Genomic DNA, 19,548 nt, shown 5'->3' on the forward strand with positions numbered 1-19,548 from the left:
GAAACATGAGCTAATTCAGTGGAATTGAGCAGATCTTTTAAATGGAAATGTTGACATCAATACTGTATTCAGTGTTAGCATTGCAAATTTCTAATTTTTTAAAGTCAAAGGTTAAAAAAAAATGTGTTAAGAAGTAGTCAGACCACTCCATTAAGAGTAAGTGCTAGTAGTTCTATGCACTTACAAAATAGATGTTGACCTGAAAACTCAGGGGCCAGATTTTTATTTGGTTAATTATTCAACAGTATATACTTATAGAATTCATTTTTAATTTTTAATTTATACAGTGGGCTACTTCTCAAAAGAATTTTAGGTGGATCTCCATTAAAACCAAAACTGGCAGCAATTGAAAAACAAAATTTGAAGACTAGTTATTAAATTAGTTACTTGTCTTGCTTACGAAGGTCAAAATTATTAATTTACAATTCTAATGGTATAATTTTATAAATCCCAAATGCTCATTAAGGAAGTTTCATCTTTGAAATACACATGCAAGTGCAAATAAAATCGACCAGTTTTGGTCAGAAGCCAAATAATCCCCTAGAAAAATCAATGTACTTCCAAGAGATAGGGAAACAGGGACTAATTTTAGAATAACCACTTCATAAAGAAAGCGTAAAAAGATAGCTATACTTAACTAGGTGCATAGGGGCACATCTATGTAAGCAGATAAATTCTCAAATATGCCAGATCTTTAATTAATTCTCAGGAAGGGAAATATTCATTCAGTGATACCTACAATCATGAGTCTATTTGATTTTTTCATTTAGTTTTATTTAGCATTTATATAACTCACTTTATGCTGATCAATGAGAGTCCGAAGAGCATCTTCATCATCTGGGAGAGCTCCATGGAAACGAAGGGTTTGTTCCGCCTCAGCCAGCCACTCCAGGAGGGCATGCACCACAGAGTGAAATTCCTCTGCCTAACAGTTCACACACACACACACACACACACACACACACACACACATACACCAAAGAAGATCCCCAAATATGCTTGTTAGTACAGTTTCTTCCTCTCAGTGAAAAGTCTTAAATTTACATTGACTAATGATATGGATTATTCCCACTAAAAAGATAAAGATACATGGTACTACGTTTTAAAATGTAAGGCCTCTAATAGATCAAAATGGCCTATATAAAGACTAATTTGCCATTTTAACAATCTGATTTTAGATACATGGCATTTAGATGCGTTCAAGCTGAACAATCACTAAAGTAGCACTTTTATGTGAAGATGAGAAAATTTCCCCGTGTAAGTATTTCAGTTCTTGGGAGGAGGACTAAAGCAAGGATGCTCTAAGAACCTGCTTCTCCATCACCATCCCAGTTCTCCACAAGAGCAGTTCCTGCTGAGGCTTTGGTATCTTTCTCACTACACCCAACTGCAATTTACAGGACTTTTACCTGACGCAAGGCTGCTTCCAATCGTGTCTGCTTTGATATGGAAAGTGCACACACGGTTTCCCAGCGTGTGCTTAATTCCTGCATCTGGACCTTGACCCAGGAGGAGTCATCTCGGCTGCCCTCTATGAGCTCTCGTGCTGAGCGCTTCAGGGCCTGCACACTGCTGGTCCTCTTCCCCAATTCTTTTTGGAAAACCTAAAAAGACCATATTTTTATAAAAAATTAACTTTTAATTACAAAAGCAAATCAGTAAAGCAGAGTTCAGAATATATGTGTACATGGCCTCAAGTACCATTCTCTAAGATCTACAGTTTAATGACCCATACTTTTCACGGAATCTTCAGTGAATCTAAGTCATTGACACACTGCTCCTATCAGAGTGCTGTTAAGAACACGGTGTTGTATAAGTGTGCTCAATCTTCTAGCATTCTCCCAAGAGAACCTTAATTTTTAAATGATGCATTGCATTAAATAATAGTAGCTACTCTTCTTTATCTCGATTCCACAAAAGAAAATATCAAATTCTTTTTTTTCTATAAATCCTTAATATGGCGCCCTAATTCCTTTCAAATCTTTAGTAAGTGCCAAGAATGCGCTAGCTACCTCATTATTCTTAATAAATAAACATACCTCACAGACTAACAAATAACTAAGCAACCCTGGGGTACCACATAGGGGTATTACAGGGAATGGCAGGGAGGCTTAAAAGGAATTAGTATGTAGTGTTTTTCTCTATAACATGGTTTCAGCTTTCATAGTATCCTGAGAACTAACTTACAATGTCAAATTTTAGAGGCTTAAATCCTTATCTATCATTTTGGAGGAAAAGCTTTTTTCCCCTCCTTTTGCCTAATTCTGATAAACTTTGATGTGCCAGGAGTTAGACTGGCTTCTTTTGGCCACAGACTTAACCAAAAAAATGAGCCCAGGGTACTTCATTTCTGATCTAAGAGTCTGCATATTCAACTAGATCTTTCAAATTAATCAACCTTACATATAGAATAAAATTAGCTTATTTTTCTACTAAAAGATGATCACAAATGAATACTAATTTAATAAATAAATATTAAATTAATATTTAATTTTATTTTATTATTTTGGCTATATCCATGAGTTTCTGTTCTGATAATCAGATCGTTCATAAAAGTGAGCCCATCAAAAATAGTGCAAACATAGTGTAATGAGTTCTTTTCTTGATTTCACTCTAAAAGTGTTAAAGGAGACATGCCTGCAGACAGACAGGCACAATCAGAGACACACACACATACATAGGAATGGAAAATACAGTGTCTATATAATCTCTTTGTGATAGGACTAGCTCAATAGTTCTGAGGAGGCTTTCCAGTGAACTTAAACTTACTTCTTCCTGGACCTTCCAATTGTATTACTAATGCTGAATGATTAACTCATTCTTGATGACCTTTAATATATAAAAAACCTGGCAAGTGCAGAAGGCAGTAAATATTTAGACAGTGAGTTTATACAAATGGCATTTATGTAAAAAGTAACATTACACTATTCATTATTCATTGAATGAATGCCAAGGAGTAAAAAAGTCTGTATTAATCATGCACAAAACATTTGTTTCAATAGAGCCAAAGCAACAAAACTCAAAATTTTAAATTTTTGTAGGCCCGATCACTGTCCTTCATTTATTCTTTGGTTTTTTTGGATAATATTCAAATGTAACAAACTCTCTTTTATAGGTGTAATCAGAAAGCAGAACCAGAGAAGTGGAAACAAATATGCAAAAAGGCCAACTATTTAAAAAGGAACAGGTAAGGTCAAAATAGCATAACTAGGAACATTTTAAAATGAAATAAATTTTCTGAATTCAAAAATAACAGGAGAAATAAAATATGAATTCAAGTCCAGTGCTGTAAGATATTTTCATATAAAGACTACTCTGATACAACCACCCTCATTATTCTGTGCCTCAGGTTGTCTTCAAGGTTCTTTAAGTTATAATACCACATTTTAGGGACCTTGAGCTCAACATCAGCTAGATATCTTGAGTATTTCCTTTGATTGGCACAAAAATTTTAAATACTGCAAGGAAAACACTCTTCTTAAAGTAATAATCAAATCCCTCAAATCCTTGCTGATAATCTTATAAATTGCTATAGTTCTAGGGGCAAGGTTGAAACAGTTTTTAAAAATAGAGAAGCAGCTTTATCTTGACCCCCATAGATCATGTCACAAATCCATACACTTATGCAGTGACAAAGTTCCAGATCACTGACTGAGTAGTTTTAAATTATATTATATACTTATTTACACAAATAACAAAAGACCATAAAACATTATTCAAACATGTTTTAAAGCTCCAGCGAATGAAATCACCCTCTAAGTTCTAACAAGTTTTAGATCTGGAAATCAAAAAACAGTATCTCATTGATAACTAAAGTAATTTTCCTGTATCACTTTTAAAGCTGGCTTCCTGATTCTGCTCAAACGCACACAAATATTGATATTAAACACGGTTATGTAGTATAATACATAGCCTCTACATTTTAAAAGGCTAAGGGGTTATAGTTTCTTCTAAATTCAGCATAATCAAATGAGATCAATAAAATGTCCCAGAAAATAATACCTTGTGATTATCGATCAGGTTCATCACTAAATCAATATCTCCATGGACAGGTTGGTCTTCTGCCAGCTGAGGTTCAACTCTATACAGCCAATCAATGAGGGCCTGCAAGGCATCTGTGAATTGTCCAGAAAATAACAGGGCTTCCTCCAATTTGTTTTGTCTGGGGGGAAAAGGTGGAAAAATCAATTTGAGCAACAAAAAAGCCACCCTATATATTCCAACATCTAAAATCCACTTATGGAGCTTGAGCAGTACTCCAAGAAAAACAACAACAACAACAATATATTGGTATCCAGTGCTATTTCTTCGCTTTCCTTAGAAAATAACACAACTTTTCTCAAATTTTCTTTTTCATTCCTTAAATCACATCTGCTCTTGGAAAATTCCCTGTCATTACCTCTAGAATTCAGTGACCTTTCAATTTCTTCATAAAAAAATATGCCTTAAAATTTTTTTATATTATCATAAGTAAGCTTGACTTTTTTGAGTGTACAGTTCTATGAACTGTAACACATATATAGATTCATGTAACCTTCATCATAATCAAGAAACAGAACAGTTCCATCATCCCCCAAATCTCCCATATTTTGTTTGTAGTCACATCCTGCCCCATCTCCAACCTCTGGCATTCACGTGTCTGTTTGCCATGCAATCATTTATAGGACATTGTAAAAAGCACATAACCTTTTAAAATGGAAGGTTTTAAGGATTTTTAAAAACTAACACCAAAATTTCTATATTCTTTCTGTATATTCTATAGATAATACTCTAATTTTCTATTGATTTTATTATTAGAATAAAATATTCTATTTAATCTTAATACTGACAAAAGTAATCAGACCAAGGATCTATGAATTATTTGAAAACATTTCTAAGATATTTGAACTCTTCTACTAGGATTGTACTTTCTAAATACTTAAAGATTCTGGGGCAGCCTGGGTGGCTCAGCAGTTTAAGCGCCTGCCTTTGGCCCAGGGCGTGATCCTGCGGTCCCGGGATCAAGTCCCATGTCAGGCTCCCTGCATGGAGCCTGTTTCTCCCTGTACCTGTGTCTCTGCCTCTCTCTCTCTATCATGAATAAATGAATAAATAAATAAAATCTTTAAAAATAAATACTTAAAGATTTTGAAATTCGTTTTCGGCCTTCATGGTTCTTACAATGAGAAAGAAGACTGGAAAGGAGTGGATGGAAGTTGGAAGGGAATACCAGGCCACACTGGTAGGACCTTGCCGCACCATATCATGTTAAGGAGCCTGTGTTTTGGTTCACACTCAATATTAACTTCTTGATAGGTATGAGGCGGGGCAATGACAATATCCCATTCATATTTTAAAAAGATCGCCCTCCTGGTTATGTGGAAGTTGGATTAAGGAAGACAGGAGCAGACCTGGGGAGACCTGTCAGAAGTCAGGTATGAGATGACTGGCTTGGCGAACAATATCACTTTTGAGTGAATCAAGTAATTAAAAATAAATAATAATGAACAACAAAGACCTCTCGGCGCAGGCACTATGTAGGGAGGATATTACAGATGACCAGAAGTTCCCAGGCAAAGGAGGTATTTAAGGTTCCTAGAATGTTCCTACAAAGCATCACTACTGTACACTCAAAAGAAGCCTACAAAGTAATCAGACTGCCTTAAAGAACGTCTTACCTTTCCACAGACTTTCCACAGATAGTATCCCATTTGTCTCTGAGTTCACTCAGCATGTCATCCAGTTTCAGGTTGTCATCAGCCAGAGAGGTTTTCTCCTTCAGAGAACGTCCAGTTCTGTTGGTGGTGTCATAGACAGAATGCTTGGCTCCAAGTGATTTCTGAAACTCCTATATAATTTAACAAGAAAATAGTGTGGATTTCTACTTAGGACTAATAAACAGGTAAGAGACATTACAAGAGGCATCCCTAATAAATGGAGTCTTAATAGAGGAAGACATCAGCAAATAATCAAGTCAGATAGTGTAGTACTGTACTCTATACAGGAATGCACCAGGGTGGAAAAGAATCTATTTTTCAAACTGAGGAATTAGTTTTTCTCAGAAGCCAGGTGTCTTTGAGAGTACTTATTGTTATAAAGACAATAATTTCAAAGCAAAACAAAATCTTGAATATTTTGTAGCTATTAACCACAAAGAGTATACTAGTTATAATAAAATGAAATTGCTATTGAAAGCCCCAAGAGTTTGGAGAGGAATCTCAATGAGTAACTAAAGGTCCTAGGTGGACACAGAGTAACTCATAACCTGCAATTTACTACAATTTTGCTTATTGGCCAAACAGATCTGTTGTCACACATCTGAGATGTTCACAATGCTGTTACTATAATTTTATCTGCAAGCCAGGATGAGGGACAAAGGTGAGCCATATTTCGAGATTCCTATGTTCTGACCTATTGCTCAGTCTGTTTATACCCCTTGGCAAGCCTATCACCCTCCCCTCCTCCTCACCTCTAAGATGCCTTATAAAAGTCTCATAAGATTTGCAGATTACTTTTCAAGTATCAAACAGCCATATTGCTAATGTGACATCTATACTTTGCCATTTTTACATTGTTAATTTGCATGCTTGTGCATGTAAATTTGTATGTGTGGGAGGGCTGGATTATATTCTACCTACACAACTCAGCCACAAGCTTTTGTAGAGCAGAGACATTGTCTTTTCATGCCTCTCATGATCATCTTACATTTTGCATGTGTTTGTAAGTATGTAATAGCAAGAATGAGACAGCTGCTCCTGAATATACAATCTCAGGGATGGGAAGTAAGGAAAGTCAACCAAATGGGTATCTTACAAGCTCATAATATATGACAAAAAAACTAACACAGTGATTCTAAATCCTAGTAGCCCATTTGAATCACCCTAGACAATAAAATGCTATTCAAATATATAATTTTCCAAAATAACCTCGGTTATAATTACCTAATGAGCTCTTACTGCCTTTAAAAGCTGGATGCTTTAAGTGTCTTAATATGACTAAGATATTTATTTTGTCTTATAATAGGAAGCCACTTCATCCGGGAATTTCTTTTTTAATCTGGGAATTTTTTTAACAATAAACACCATTACAGGAGCACATGACCTCTATAGTTTGTTTTCTGTAATTATTTTTTCTTGTTATTCAATAACAGAATGTTAGTTTTACAACCATCATCTTGACAGATTTTCTTCAAAAGAGCAGATACATAAAAAATGTTATAGCTGAATACGGACAGATTAAAACCTTTTAAAAACAGAAAAATACCCAAAAGATGAACAGAAAAGACTTTTAAAATTGGCTTAATGTAACTTGCATCCTTATCTCAGACAAATGCTGACTTTGGCAACATGTCTCACTAGGAAAAATAGAGAATCTACCAGGGTTCTTCAGATATTCTTATTTCTAAGGTTCTCCAACTTAAATACACAATATACTTTCATAAGACTACATGACATGATATCTATGTTCAAGTGCAAATAAGCATTCTATTTTGAGAAGGAGGCTCTCATTTTTCCATCAGAGGTGAGGGAAGGAAGGTGCTACTCACTGTCACTGTACTGTTAGTACTGAATGTGGCAGCCCATGGGCAGAGGGTGCCAGCAGACAAGCCACTCACAAGTTTTCCTCTAGTCAAAAAAACAGGTGCACAGTGTTTCTTTTGGCCACTTGAGGATCATGACTTCCTGAGGTTAGTCTGAACTACCCATGGAAGAATCAACTTGTACGAAGATGATGGCTCGAATTTTCTGATGATGATAAACCCTACATCACTCTAATTTTTTCCAGCTTTTATAAAATTATCATGTTTCAAGCAATAATATATATATATATATATAATATATATATATATATAGATGCTTACAACAATAAAACTGTTTCTGCAGGACCTTTTACCCATATACTCACTCTGAGGGCCCATGATCACTTTATAACCAAAATGACAGACCCAAATCCAAAAGGCTGAGGAGGATGAGGGGATTGTTCTTTGAATGTCATGTGGTATGAATATAAAAGGTAAAAATTATAAAATAATATGTTTCTACACCTTCCAGTCTACACAAGGAAGCCACTATGTGTCTTTGAGGGTAAGGATGGAATTCCATATACCACACATAGACAATAAAATACCAGTTTGTGTAGAAGCAACCAATTTTCTCCACTAAACTGTTTGTATGGCAAAATTTGCATTACTTTTTGTTATAAAGTTAGCTTCTCCATAGCATTTGGCCTATGAAAGAAATTACAAGACAAGACAGTGAAAAACTGAAATGCTAACTCTGAACTCCTATAAATCTTTTATGTTATAAATTATAGAATACTTCCAGTTTTAATTTTGTATTTTTTCTTTTAACAATGAGCCCTAGAATCGTAGTGGAATGGTCAGCAGAGAGTAAAGATACTACTGCCACCAATGCAAAGGGCAATCAGTTTTAAATTTAATGGAGGTCCATTTTTTCTAGTGATGAATCAATACAGCACCAAGTAAGAATTTAAAAGTGAATTTTGAGATACAGAATGACCTATACACTTTTCTTGTTGACCCACCTTATGCTGTGCAAGTTGTGTTTTTATCTTGTCTGGATCGTTGGCGATTTCCAGTTCAGAGTCCAAAGATTTTTCTGATTCCTCTAGCCATTCCATAAGTTTACTCCAAGCTTCATGGAACTGTAAAAGAAATGCACATCTCTCTCTAGAAAATTTTCTGGTGTGTTCGCTATATTTTAAGTCTAGCATATTTTTAATAGAAATTGATGTTAATGAAAATGTTTAAAGTTATTAATTTAAATTTCTCCTAAAAAAGAAGAATGTAGTAAGTAGTAGCTCCATAGGATCACAAATGTCTTCGTAACCCCTGGCTTCTGTGGTCATGCCCCCACGGTCACTTTGTAGTTAACTAATTCAAACATATAAACTTTAACAGAAACAGAAATGAACCTAGAAGCAGGGAACACCAGAGAAAAATTCCTTCCCTTTTCTTTTGCTGAGTTACTAACATAAACTGTCAAGAGAATTTTATTTGCTGTCATTGACAGATCTGAGTTTATTTCTATAGTGTTTCATTCCCATGTTAAGGAAAAGAACAAAAAGGGAGAGATGAAGGATAAAATTTATAAACTGGTCTTAAAAAGTAACAAGAACAACAACAAAAAAAGGCCATAGCATTCCTATTTAATACAAAAGGAGTTCAATATCTTTATTGCTGCTATCAAAATCCTCAAATTAATGCCTGTGCCTCACTTACTGGTTCTATATGTAAGAGCGCCCATGGGATGTGATTTCTAACAAAGTATAATTCTCTTTGGCATCTATGACCTTATGATATTCTGGTGCTATGTATACTTGATTTCAGCCACAGTCTCTTTTCTGTTTATCACAGAGAACTAACAGGTACTATTTTTGGATACCAAATTGTGAAATTGGTTGTAAATTATTTCTCATAATAAACTTAAGTGAACAGATACATAACAAAAAACCGAAGTAATCAAAATAAAATCTGTTTTATATCAAAGCACATGAATAATGAAATAACAAAAAGACACTTAGCAGTAAGCTCAAGAGCACGGGATCACAAAGCTGGCAGGGCCCGATGAGATCATCTCATCACAAACCTGTTCTCTGGATACATCCTTCCCACAAGTCCAATTAATCTAAATATGAAAATACAGAGGCCAGAAGAGGCATAGAAACTGCCAAAGTGAGAGAACTATGATTCACATTTGAACCCTAAACTAAGATAGTACAATAAGAAATAAAGAAATAGTCACAGTGTTTGGTAGTCCTACTATAAATACTGTAGGCTATACAACAGATGGCAAGTTTAATGACACAAATCCATAGGTTCTAAGACTGGTCCTGCTTTAAAAACTATTTTTAAGTCACATAAATAAAAGAAATGCTATATTTTTGCACCACAAAGCAGTAGAAAATCCTTACATATTAAACAAAATGAAAAATAAAATACACAACATGGAGAAATACTTTTATAAATTAAATGCTCATAACCCAAGCAATGCCCACACTACAGAGGACACTGCTACATTGGTAGAGAGAAGAATGTCAGGCTTATTGTTAATATTGTCTTAAAAAAACATTAAGAGACTGATTCTATTCACACTCACTGATAACATTGAACACATCATACATCCCACTCAAAAAGAAAGAATACAGCATGTAATCCTACAACAATGCAATTTGTCATTTCTAAAGCTTTTAACAAATTTATGCTGAGAACTTTGAACAATGAAACATGTGACTCCCATGACATCTTTTAGCCTGGCTCCCCAAAAGAATGGAGTCCAAAGCCAGTTATAGAAAAATGCAAAATAGGGCAAAAAGAATCATTAGAAAATTCAGCCACAACATTGCACTGAGTTTCCAGTAAGATTCTAAGCTACATGCCAACCAAGGAGGGTGCATCTCTCTCTTCCCTGGAGTAGAGAGACACATAACTTTACTTCTTCTCTGTGTTTAGTCTAAGAATGGAACAGGAATAATAGGTGAAGAGAGTAAGGGGCGTTCCTTGTGAGATTCGTGACATTCTATAATTGAAAGGACAAGGAAAAAAACAGCCCTAAAAGGTTAAAACAATTAATTTAAAAGCAGAGTGGAGCTGTATCAAAACACTAGAGAAGAGAGCAGAGCCTGTCAACAAGTGCAGATTCAGAGAGGTGAGGAGTACCCAGCAACTCAGACACAGAATCAGCCCTTTCAAGAAGCTGCCTGGAGGGTCAAGTGTCTGCCTCTCACTCCTGAGAGTCTGTGGACCAAACCTGGCTTTGGAACTAAACACAAGATAGCGATATAATACAGAATGATGACTTACTCTGGCTATGAGAGTAGAGGTTGCAAGGGCAAAGGGAAAAATAAACAAATGTATTAACAAAAAATCTGAGTCTCTTTCTGGACCTTAATGATAACAGTTACTCCACAAAGCCAAGCTATAATCAGACTTTTCAAGATTAGTCCCCAGGACTGGAAGGTGCTGCCAGGGCAAAAAGTGAAGTCACCATAGAATCTTAGGCCACAGCCCATTTAGGAAATAAATACCTTGACCTTGTGCCATGATTGTTACAGCTAATTCAGCCTGTAATAAAAGTACTTTAACAGCATAATGTATATTGCAACACCTAGAAATGATTATTTGCCAAGTTTAGAGAGTTTTATAAAGGTTTACCTGCTTGGCTCTCTTCCTTGCATCATCCAAAGATCTTCCTCTTTCTACTAACCGTTGAACTACCTTTTCCCATCGACTCTGTACACTGATCAACAGATTCTTAATTAGGACAACATCTTGTTTCTGACTGAAATATTTCAGGTGGGTTCCAGTTTTGTCCAGCTCTATTATCTGCTCACGGTGAGAATTTACTTCATTTGCAAAGACCTTTCCCAAAGAAAAAAAAGGGGTGGGATTAGAAACAAATGAAAAACTGTTCTATCTTAAAAATGCTTCTAGTGCCATAAGCTGAAACCATTTTAAAGGACAAAACAAAGTTTTCAAACTACCAAATTCATGCTTCTGACATTAACACAGGCTGTTGTCTAAAAAGGTCTGAAATGAGAATGCTAATCCATCTGAGTTACAACATACCTTGTGTTCATCAATTTGAAACAAAACTGTGTCCAAGATAAGACTTGGCCGAGAAGCTACATTGAGGGTCTGTTCAGCCTGGGTTAACCAATTGATGAAGTCTTGGAGAGAATTGTGGAACTCCATTGCCAAGTTGAGGGCCTCTTCCAGTTTAGTCTGAGAAGACAGATTATTTAGTATCTGATGATATTTAATTTCCCTCCCTCCCTCCGTGCCTCCCACCCCAGTTTAACCACACTCTGGCAGATTTCCTTCCCATCCACACTTTATTTATACCTAATCTGTATTTCTGTATTACCTAAACAGTTAATGAATGTAATGGGCCTTCACTAAAATACTGGCAAACCAAACTTCTTTAAGTATAGTGAAAAGATCTCACTGCAGCTAAAAAGAAAAATCTAATATAAACTAAAATTGTGATTTTGGGGCATTTAATGACAGAACACAATTACTAAACAGAAATCTGTAGAAAGAACACTTGACATTCACATGATTAATTTTGGGGGTCAAAATACTATGAAATATATGTACATTATGTTCTGTCAGTGAGGGCACACAATCTAGTATTCCTAGCCTATCATTTTTCTTATAGCATTAAACAGTGATAATTTTAATTCCTTTTCATGGACTTTTGTTATGGAAGTGCTTATTATATACACAATCATCTCACTCTCTTGACCTCCTTCTTTCCCTCCCCACTACACACATAAATAACTGTGGTTAGAATTATTTAACAATCCAGAATCCGAGTGGTTCACAAATTTAAAGATATACCTAGTAACACTAGATCTATGATCTGTTTGAATAGACTGCTTTAACTCTGTTCTCCTGTGTTAAAAGAGAATACTATTTTCAACCAACCCCCTGAAATCTCCAAATGTATACAGAGAAAATTTAAACACAGATCATTAAAAGTTCCACTGATAATTCTACTCAGAGATAAAGTAAATCCCATGAAATAAAACAATGAAAGAATTCATTCTATGACATTTTAATTAAAGCATATACCTTCCTTTCATTGAGTTTGGTTTCCACCGATTCCCATTTTTCTTTCAAGTTGTTTAAGTCTTGGTCAATTGTCTCTGCAGATTTGGGGCATCTTGCAAGCATCTGCTGGCCTTTCTGCATCAGACTTTTATATATTTCTTCTTTAACATCAAAGGCAGCACAGATTTCCTAAATTGAGATACCCCCCACCCCGAGTTATATCATTTTAAATAAGAGAATAAAACCCAAGAGGTTCTTTTCCAGGTCATCAATCCCAAGCCTCTGATCCTGTATCCAACATACAGAATAGCCCTGACACATTCACATTTTTCACTCTATTGAAACAACACCTAAACCTATAGACATACTCTGTTCTGCCAGAAATTTCAGCAATGGTGCTATCATTATTAGTCCTTTCCAGCATGCTAAAGTTTGCGAAGTAATATTTTAAATGTTATCAAGAAAGTTATTCACTGTACTGTAACCAATCAGGTCTGTGACTCTGAGCAAGTAATTTAATTTCTCTGGGCCTCCGTTTCCTTCTCTGTAAAATGGGTTTTCTAAGTCTCTCCTCAAATTGTGAAACAATGGCTGTGGTAATTTTGGTATGATTCATACCTATGCTCAGAAGACAAACAATGAATAGAAACTAAAGACTAAATTGTAAGACACTTGAAGCTGATTATTCAGATTTTGGAATCACAAAAAACAAACTTGTGGGTGGTACTACAAATATTATTCTCCTTTATAACATTTTTAAAGCTTTCAATTGGAATGCAGTATGTTTCTTCTACAGAAAATATTTAAAAATTATGAAGACAAATTAAAAATTTAATATCAATTAAAAAAGGTACATTCATGCAAAAACTTAAGACCAGCTCTATTTCATTGGTTCAACTATAATGTGGGTCAAATTACAGATCCCACTGAAAATTATATTCTGTGTCTAACATCTGTAGTAACACATTTCAATAATTTTTAAAACTGAGGAATATTCATAAAGTTCACCATTTTAAAATGTACAATTTAGTGTTTTTTAGTGTATTCACAAAGATGTGCAACCATTAGTATAAACTCCAGAACACTTTATGCTCTCAAAACTTTGTAATTTCTTTAACCCTAAAAAAAAAAACCAAAAAACTTTCTAAACATTGTTATAAGATCATCCACCAAAAGCCTTTAATCCTAAAGTAAAACTTTTAAATACAGCTAAATCTTAGGAAACTGTAATATTCCAAGTTTTCTAGTTTCCTTCATTTCTAACACAACCAAATCAAAAGAGCACTACTGGGCAGCCCAGGTGGCGCAGCGGTTTGGCGCCGCCTGCAGCCTGGGGTGTGATCCTGGAGACCAGGGATGGAGTCCCACATCGGGCTCCCTGCATGGAGCCTGCTTCTCCCTCTGCCTGTGTATCTGCCTCTCTCTCTGTCTATGAATAAATAAATAAAATCTTAAAAAAAAAAAGAGTACCACTAAAATGATATTAACCAGTACCAGTAACTGTTTAGAATTCCTTAAATCACGGAATTTACAATTATATTGCGTTAAAGCAAATTCATTTTAAATACCTCACCCAAACCAAGTGGATATGTATAGCAATATTTTTCCAAAAGTAAAGTATTTCTAAGATAAGCTCTTTGCTTTCTACCTTCTTATTTTATTCTTCTAAGTCAAAATTTAAAAAATATTTGTAATAATCCCAAGCATGTTGGTGTAAGAAATCATTAAGCTTATACTTAATGGACACTGTAATAACTATGTAAGTAATTCCAGGAAAGTAAGAATTATCTGGAAGTCAGGTTTTATGGCAAAGACAAGCACTGCCAAATTATTACTTAGTCAATTATTTTTTTCAGTAAAACAAATGGGTCCCCTATGGCACCAAAAAAATGACAGTAATAACAAAACTACCACGTACACAGTAATTTTCTAAAACAATGAATATACATTAAAGGTTTCTAGGAGATTCTATACTGGATTGTTAGAATTGATTTTAATTGCTCACAGCAACTGTAAAATGAATCAGATGCTACCTCTGTTGTGTTTCTTCTCAACCCCTATAAGACACTTCCTATTCGAAGCACCAAATTTAAAATTATGTACAACTAAGTCCTGTTTCAAATAAGCTCTTACAACAACACTGGACATCTAATAAAGAAGACAGGCTTTAATGCATAATGGCCCATTTCTTTTGCCTAATCTCTAAGTACTTCTCCTTTAATTTCCCAAGTTAGTAATTATCAGTATTTGAATATTAAACATTCTTCTGATGAAAATTCACAAGTATAAAAGAGGATGTGTTTCCAAAATCTGAAACAGACTGTTTTCTCTTAGAAAACTTCTAAAGCTGAGTTACAATGTAAATGAATAGGAACTGTCAATAAGTCGAAGTCTAAATTTAATTTGTCAGTCCACATTTCTGTGAAAGAAAGCCAGAGTCTCAAGTTTCATTATATTTTTCTCCTTATGTTTAGGAGTTGACAGTGCCACAGAATCGGGATGGGAATGGCCCAAGGGCACAATACTCTCAAATGGACAATTAAACAGAAGCCTCCTCTTGTCCACAGCTGGTATAGGTGTGAAGTTTATGATACAGCCCCATCACCACTACAACAAACAAACAAGTAACTCTTGAACAGAACAAGAACATATTTTCCATCCTTCTAGGAAACTAGGTGGGAGTATCATGCTTACAGCAATAATTTTTAAGTCAATTCTGATTACTTTAGGGATTTTTCTTTTCACTCAATTGTATGACAGTTTATAATTTATACTATGTTGTATTACTATCCATATAAGCTCATCATTTTAAGGGGATAAGTTTGCTTTTAAAAATCTTTAGAAGTCTAAACTTCTAAAACCTTTTTTCAGATACTGACACACTAATCTTTGAAATAAAGAGTAGGTTCTGACTTGAAAATTTTAATCGATAAATGGCGTTTCTAGCACTTACACATAAATATTTCTACTGTAAAACTGTATATCCTTTAAACCTTCTCCCACAATTTATTTATCACCAGGGCCCACACAAAACGGTCAGTGTCTTAATCGGAGGCTAGAGCTGTTGGAAATAATATACTTACCATGTGGGCATTAAGCTGCTCCCTGGCTGTTTCCGGTAAACCTCCCAAAGGTTTGGATGCTAAGAGATGACGCTCTGTGTCAGTTAGCCACTGCTGCAAATCCTCAATCTCACCATGGAACCCTTTGGCCTGGAGTGATAGAGAGTTTTAAGTTTGGGCCATAAACACATTGTCACTTTCGAGCAGAAAACAAGGTTTAAACAATCCCCGCCTGCTAAGCTTCTCTATGCATTCTTAAGAACAGGCAGGTGCAAATGGATTTGCCTGCCTTTCCTCATCATGAGAGCTCTGGCAGATAAGACTATTACACTAAGAACCAGAGGGCTGCCTTCTCATCTGCTCTGTTCTTTATCCCACTTATTTTTACTCTCTCCTTGAGGTATAAAAATTAAATAAGGGTCTGCAAACCAATGAAAGGATTCTATGCTAATTTTTTTTAATTTACTTCTTTTAGAGAGAGAGATACAGAAAGAGAGACAGAGAGAAAGAGCACAGGGGTGTGGGAGGGGCAAAGAGAGAGGGAGAAAGAATCTCAAGCAGACACCCAACTGAATGCGGAACCTGATAACTGGCCTCAATCCGATGACCCTGAGATCATGACCTGAGCAGAAACCAAGAGTTGGGCGCTTAACCAACTGAGCCACCCAGGTACCCCAGAATTCCATGCTATTTTGGTCTTACAGGCCAACGAAAGTTTGAGAATTTATTTTCTTATTCACCTGGCGCAAGGCACCATCCAGCTGCTGCTTCCTTTGTTCTGTTTTTTCCAAAACATTTTGCCAGCGTTGATTTAAAACCTCTAGCTTGTTCTGAAGGTTGCTTGCTTCTTCTCCTGCACTTGATTCAATTAGATCATTTCCTGCTTTATTAACGGCTTCCACTGTAGACTGATGAGCTAATACATCATTTTGAAGCACCTGAAAGTATTAAGATAACACTGTGTTTACTAGCTCATAACCTGTTAACATCACTTTTAACACATCTTTTATTCGCTGAGTATAAGACTTCCTGAAGCAAAAACATCATATGCATAGAATTTTAGTACAAGAATGTGTTAAAGTGTTGGACTTCTTTTCTCTTAACTTTGCAGCTTTCCTGGATATACCTTTAGTCTACCAACAGCCCCTGAAATGATTATATAAAAACATTTTGTTAGTTCTTCACATTAGAATAATCTTGAAATTAAAGACATTAAATATCTGGGGATTATAATTAAAAGGTTCCAAAAGTTTTCATTTGATTCAAACTTATTTTAATGGAATTTAATTTTCATGTCTTCAGTAAACAATTTTTTTTTAGAAAACAATTTTTAAAAAGGAGTGATCTTTATAAAAAGCATGTACTTTGATAGGTTAACGGTGCTAATTAATCACTTTCCGAGATAAGAGTTAAATCTTCTTGTGGTCAAAATATAAAGGTAATTCTATAAAATTCATTCTTCTAAATGGTTTAAGTCCTACCACATAAGGCAGAGCCTAAGAACCAGAGGAGAAAATAGGAGAGGGATAGAAACATTCCTCCCTTCTTCCAGCAACTATGCTGGTGATTTTAAGTCCTTTAACTTCTGACCTTTAAGAAATGGAAGGAGAAGGGAGGAGGAGATTTCTAACTGCTCAAAGATACATAAACAGAAATAAAAGATCCCTAACTCATGCTCTGCCTAAATAACTGGATCAGAGTGTGTCATGTTCTCACCTTTACTGTATTCTATAAAATTCCTATCATTGACATATGTTGCTTTTAAGGATAACTGCTAAGTTTATGAAAATGTAAACACTATATAAACTTACACTACAAGAATAAATATTTTTTTTATGCAGAGTCAGTATGACTAGTCATTATTGCTCTTACAGAGGTGTAAGACAGACATTAAATAATAAAAAATACTAATGATACAAAATAAGCCCTAATTGCCTCATCAGGTATCATTAGGCAATGACTATATAGGCAGAACCAGGTAAAAAAGGGAGGGAAAAATTTTTAAAAAGACTTTTTTAATAAAGAGAGAGAGCGAGTGAGCGTGCACCCTCGTGTGAGCAGGGGGGAGGAGCAGAGTGACAAACAGACTCCCCAGAGGACCCTGAGATCATTGACCTGAGCCGAAACCAAGAGTCGACACTTAACTGGGTAAGCCCCCCCAGGCGCTCCAAGTGGGAGAGAAATTGAAAGTACAGTACAATTACTATAGGGAAAAGTATGAAAGAAGAGAAACTAAAGCAAGAATACTAAAAAACTGTTTATCATGATAGTAAAGTACCAAGAACCTACCTTTCATTTTAATATGATAATAAATATGTAAAATTATTAAACATTTTCTAGAACCTAACCTTAGATAAGATGCCGCTATTAATGTGAATGCTAAAGTTCTATGAAAGACAGTTGACTGTCAGGATAAACTCTATGAGTATAACTTATTATTCATTAACCCCATTGACTTAAGAAATAGAGAATTTTCTTTTCATTTTTTTTCTCTGTGAAAAATTTATTTATCTCATTTTTCCTGGCCAAGTCAATGGCTTCAGTCATTTGCACAAAGATTCTAACAAATGGGTTTCAGGATTTATTCTTCTAGGCAAATGAACTTTATCATAATAAGCTAGAGCTCTGCTCTCAACCCCTGTGAGGTCTGCTCTGATGACCTAGGTATCATCCAAACCCAGAAGATGCCTCCCCCTGGCAGTTTGGGGCCTGCTGTGATCAGCTCCATGCTTTCCTCCTCCCTAAACTCTTCAGGCTGTACAGAGATAGGGAATTTTCTATTAGGAACTGTCAACCAAACGTCACAAAGATGACAACAATATAAAGTTGTTTTGCATGTATCTCAGGATCAAAAATTTTCATTTTAAGCTTTAAATCAAGTGCAGGACATATTAAAACCCTTTTAAACATAGTAAATACTGTTTTGTTTTTTTTTTTTAATATTTATTTTTTTTTAAATTTTTTATTTATTTATGATAGTCACAGAGAGAGAGAGAGAGAGGCAGAGACACAGGCGGAGGGAGAAGCAGGCTCCATGCACCGGGAGCCTGATGTGGGATTCGATCCCGGGTCTCCAGGATCGTGCCCTGGGCCAAAGGCAGGCGCCAAACCACTGCGCCACCCAGGGATCCCAGTAAATACTGTTAAAGACTAACTCAGAAAGAAAAGGACTAAGAAACAGAAAGCTAGTAAGAAATAAGAGACACAGAGACTAAAGAACAAACACCCACATAGCAAGAGATATCTAGGAAAAATAAAGATGTTAGATATGCCAGACAAGCAGCAGGTGAGACACACAGAGATAAGGGTAACCAGAGAAAAAAAAACATACACACTGCCCACAGTGGAATATTTTGAGTCACTGACTTGTTGGCTTTCCCCAGCAATTTTTAAAACTAGGCTATGTTAATCCAGTGACAGGGATAATCAGGGATTTAAACCAATGTTTGCCATGCAACCTTAAAACTTAGCCAGAAGTTTCCCATCCTTGCTGTTTTTAACTGCCTTGAACAGTGAGAAAAAATTGTGATTGCAGTCGTTTAAAAAGTGTGTGTTAAGTAGTTCAGCTGTCAGTTACAAACGTGAAATGTGAACCTGTGCTAAAATCATAAACTTGAAACACACATAAAGAGGAAATGTACCAGAAAACAATCTGATGACACTAAGAATGCATAGAGAAACAGCACACAAGGAGAGCTACATACATGATGTTTGGCTAGTTCAATTTCAATGGCCTTCGGGTCTCCTCCCACAGGTTTCTGCTCACTTAGCAGGCCCTCTGTGTGTGTCAGCCACGTGAGCAGCTCATCCAGGGCATGCTGGAACTGGCCCAGTGCTAACAGAGCACCTTCCAGCTTATGCTGCAAAAAAGTGGAGAGGAAGAAAATCCATATGAAGTCAATATTATTTATAAAAAAAACAAAGGCAAAAAAA

General features: G+C 35.6%; 1 protein-coding gene across 29 annotated transcripts in view; it reads right to left on the reverse strand.

Annotated features, from left to right (window-relative positions):
• Positions 1-19,548, reverse strand: part of DST (dystonin) — a 479,832-nt gene that overhangs the window by 21,593 nt on the left and 438,691 nt on the right. For all 29 annotated transcript variants that reach the window (XM_025991085.2, XM_072734513.1, XM_072734492.1 and 26 more), the window contains 11 exons: positions 19,320-19,475; positions 16,356-16,553; positions 15,637-15,765; positions 12,575-12,742; positions 11,567-11,722; positions 11,153-11,359; positions 8,524-8,643; positions 5,658-5,827; positions 4,003-4,162; positions 1,410-1,604; positions 797-925 (listed from right to left, as the gene is read on the reverse strand). In XM_025991085.2, coding sequence (XP_025846870.1) covers positions 797-925; positions 1,410-1,604; positions 4,003-4,162; positions 5,658-5,827; positions 8,524-8,643; positions 11,153-11,359; positions 11,567-11,722; positions 12,575-12,742; positions 15,637-15,765; positions 16,356-16,553; positions 19,320-19,475 — 1,788 coding nt within the window. The remainder of the gene's footprint in view (positions 1-796; positions 926-1,409; positions 1,605-4,002; positions 4,163-5,657; positions 5,828-8,523; positions 8,644-11,152; positions 11,360-11,566; positions 11,723-12,574; positions 12,743-15,636; positions 15,766-16,355; positions 16,554-19,319; positions 19,476-19,548) is intronic.

Source organism: Vulpes vulpes, chromosome 1 (assembly GCF_048418805.1).
Source record: "Vulpes vulpes isolate BD-2025 chromosome 1, VulVul3, whole genome shotgun sequence".
Taxonomy (NCBI): domain Eukaryota; kingdom Metazoa; phylum Chordata; class Mammalia; order Carnivora; family Canidae; genus Vulpes; species Vulpes vulpes.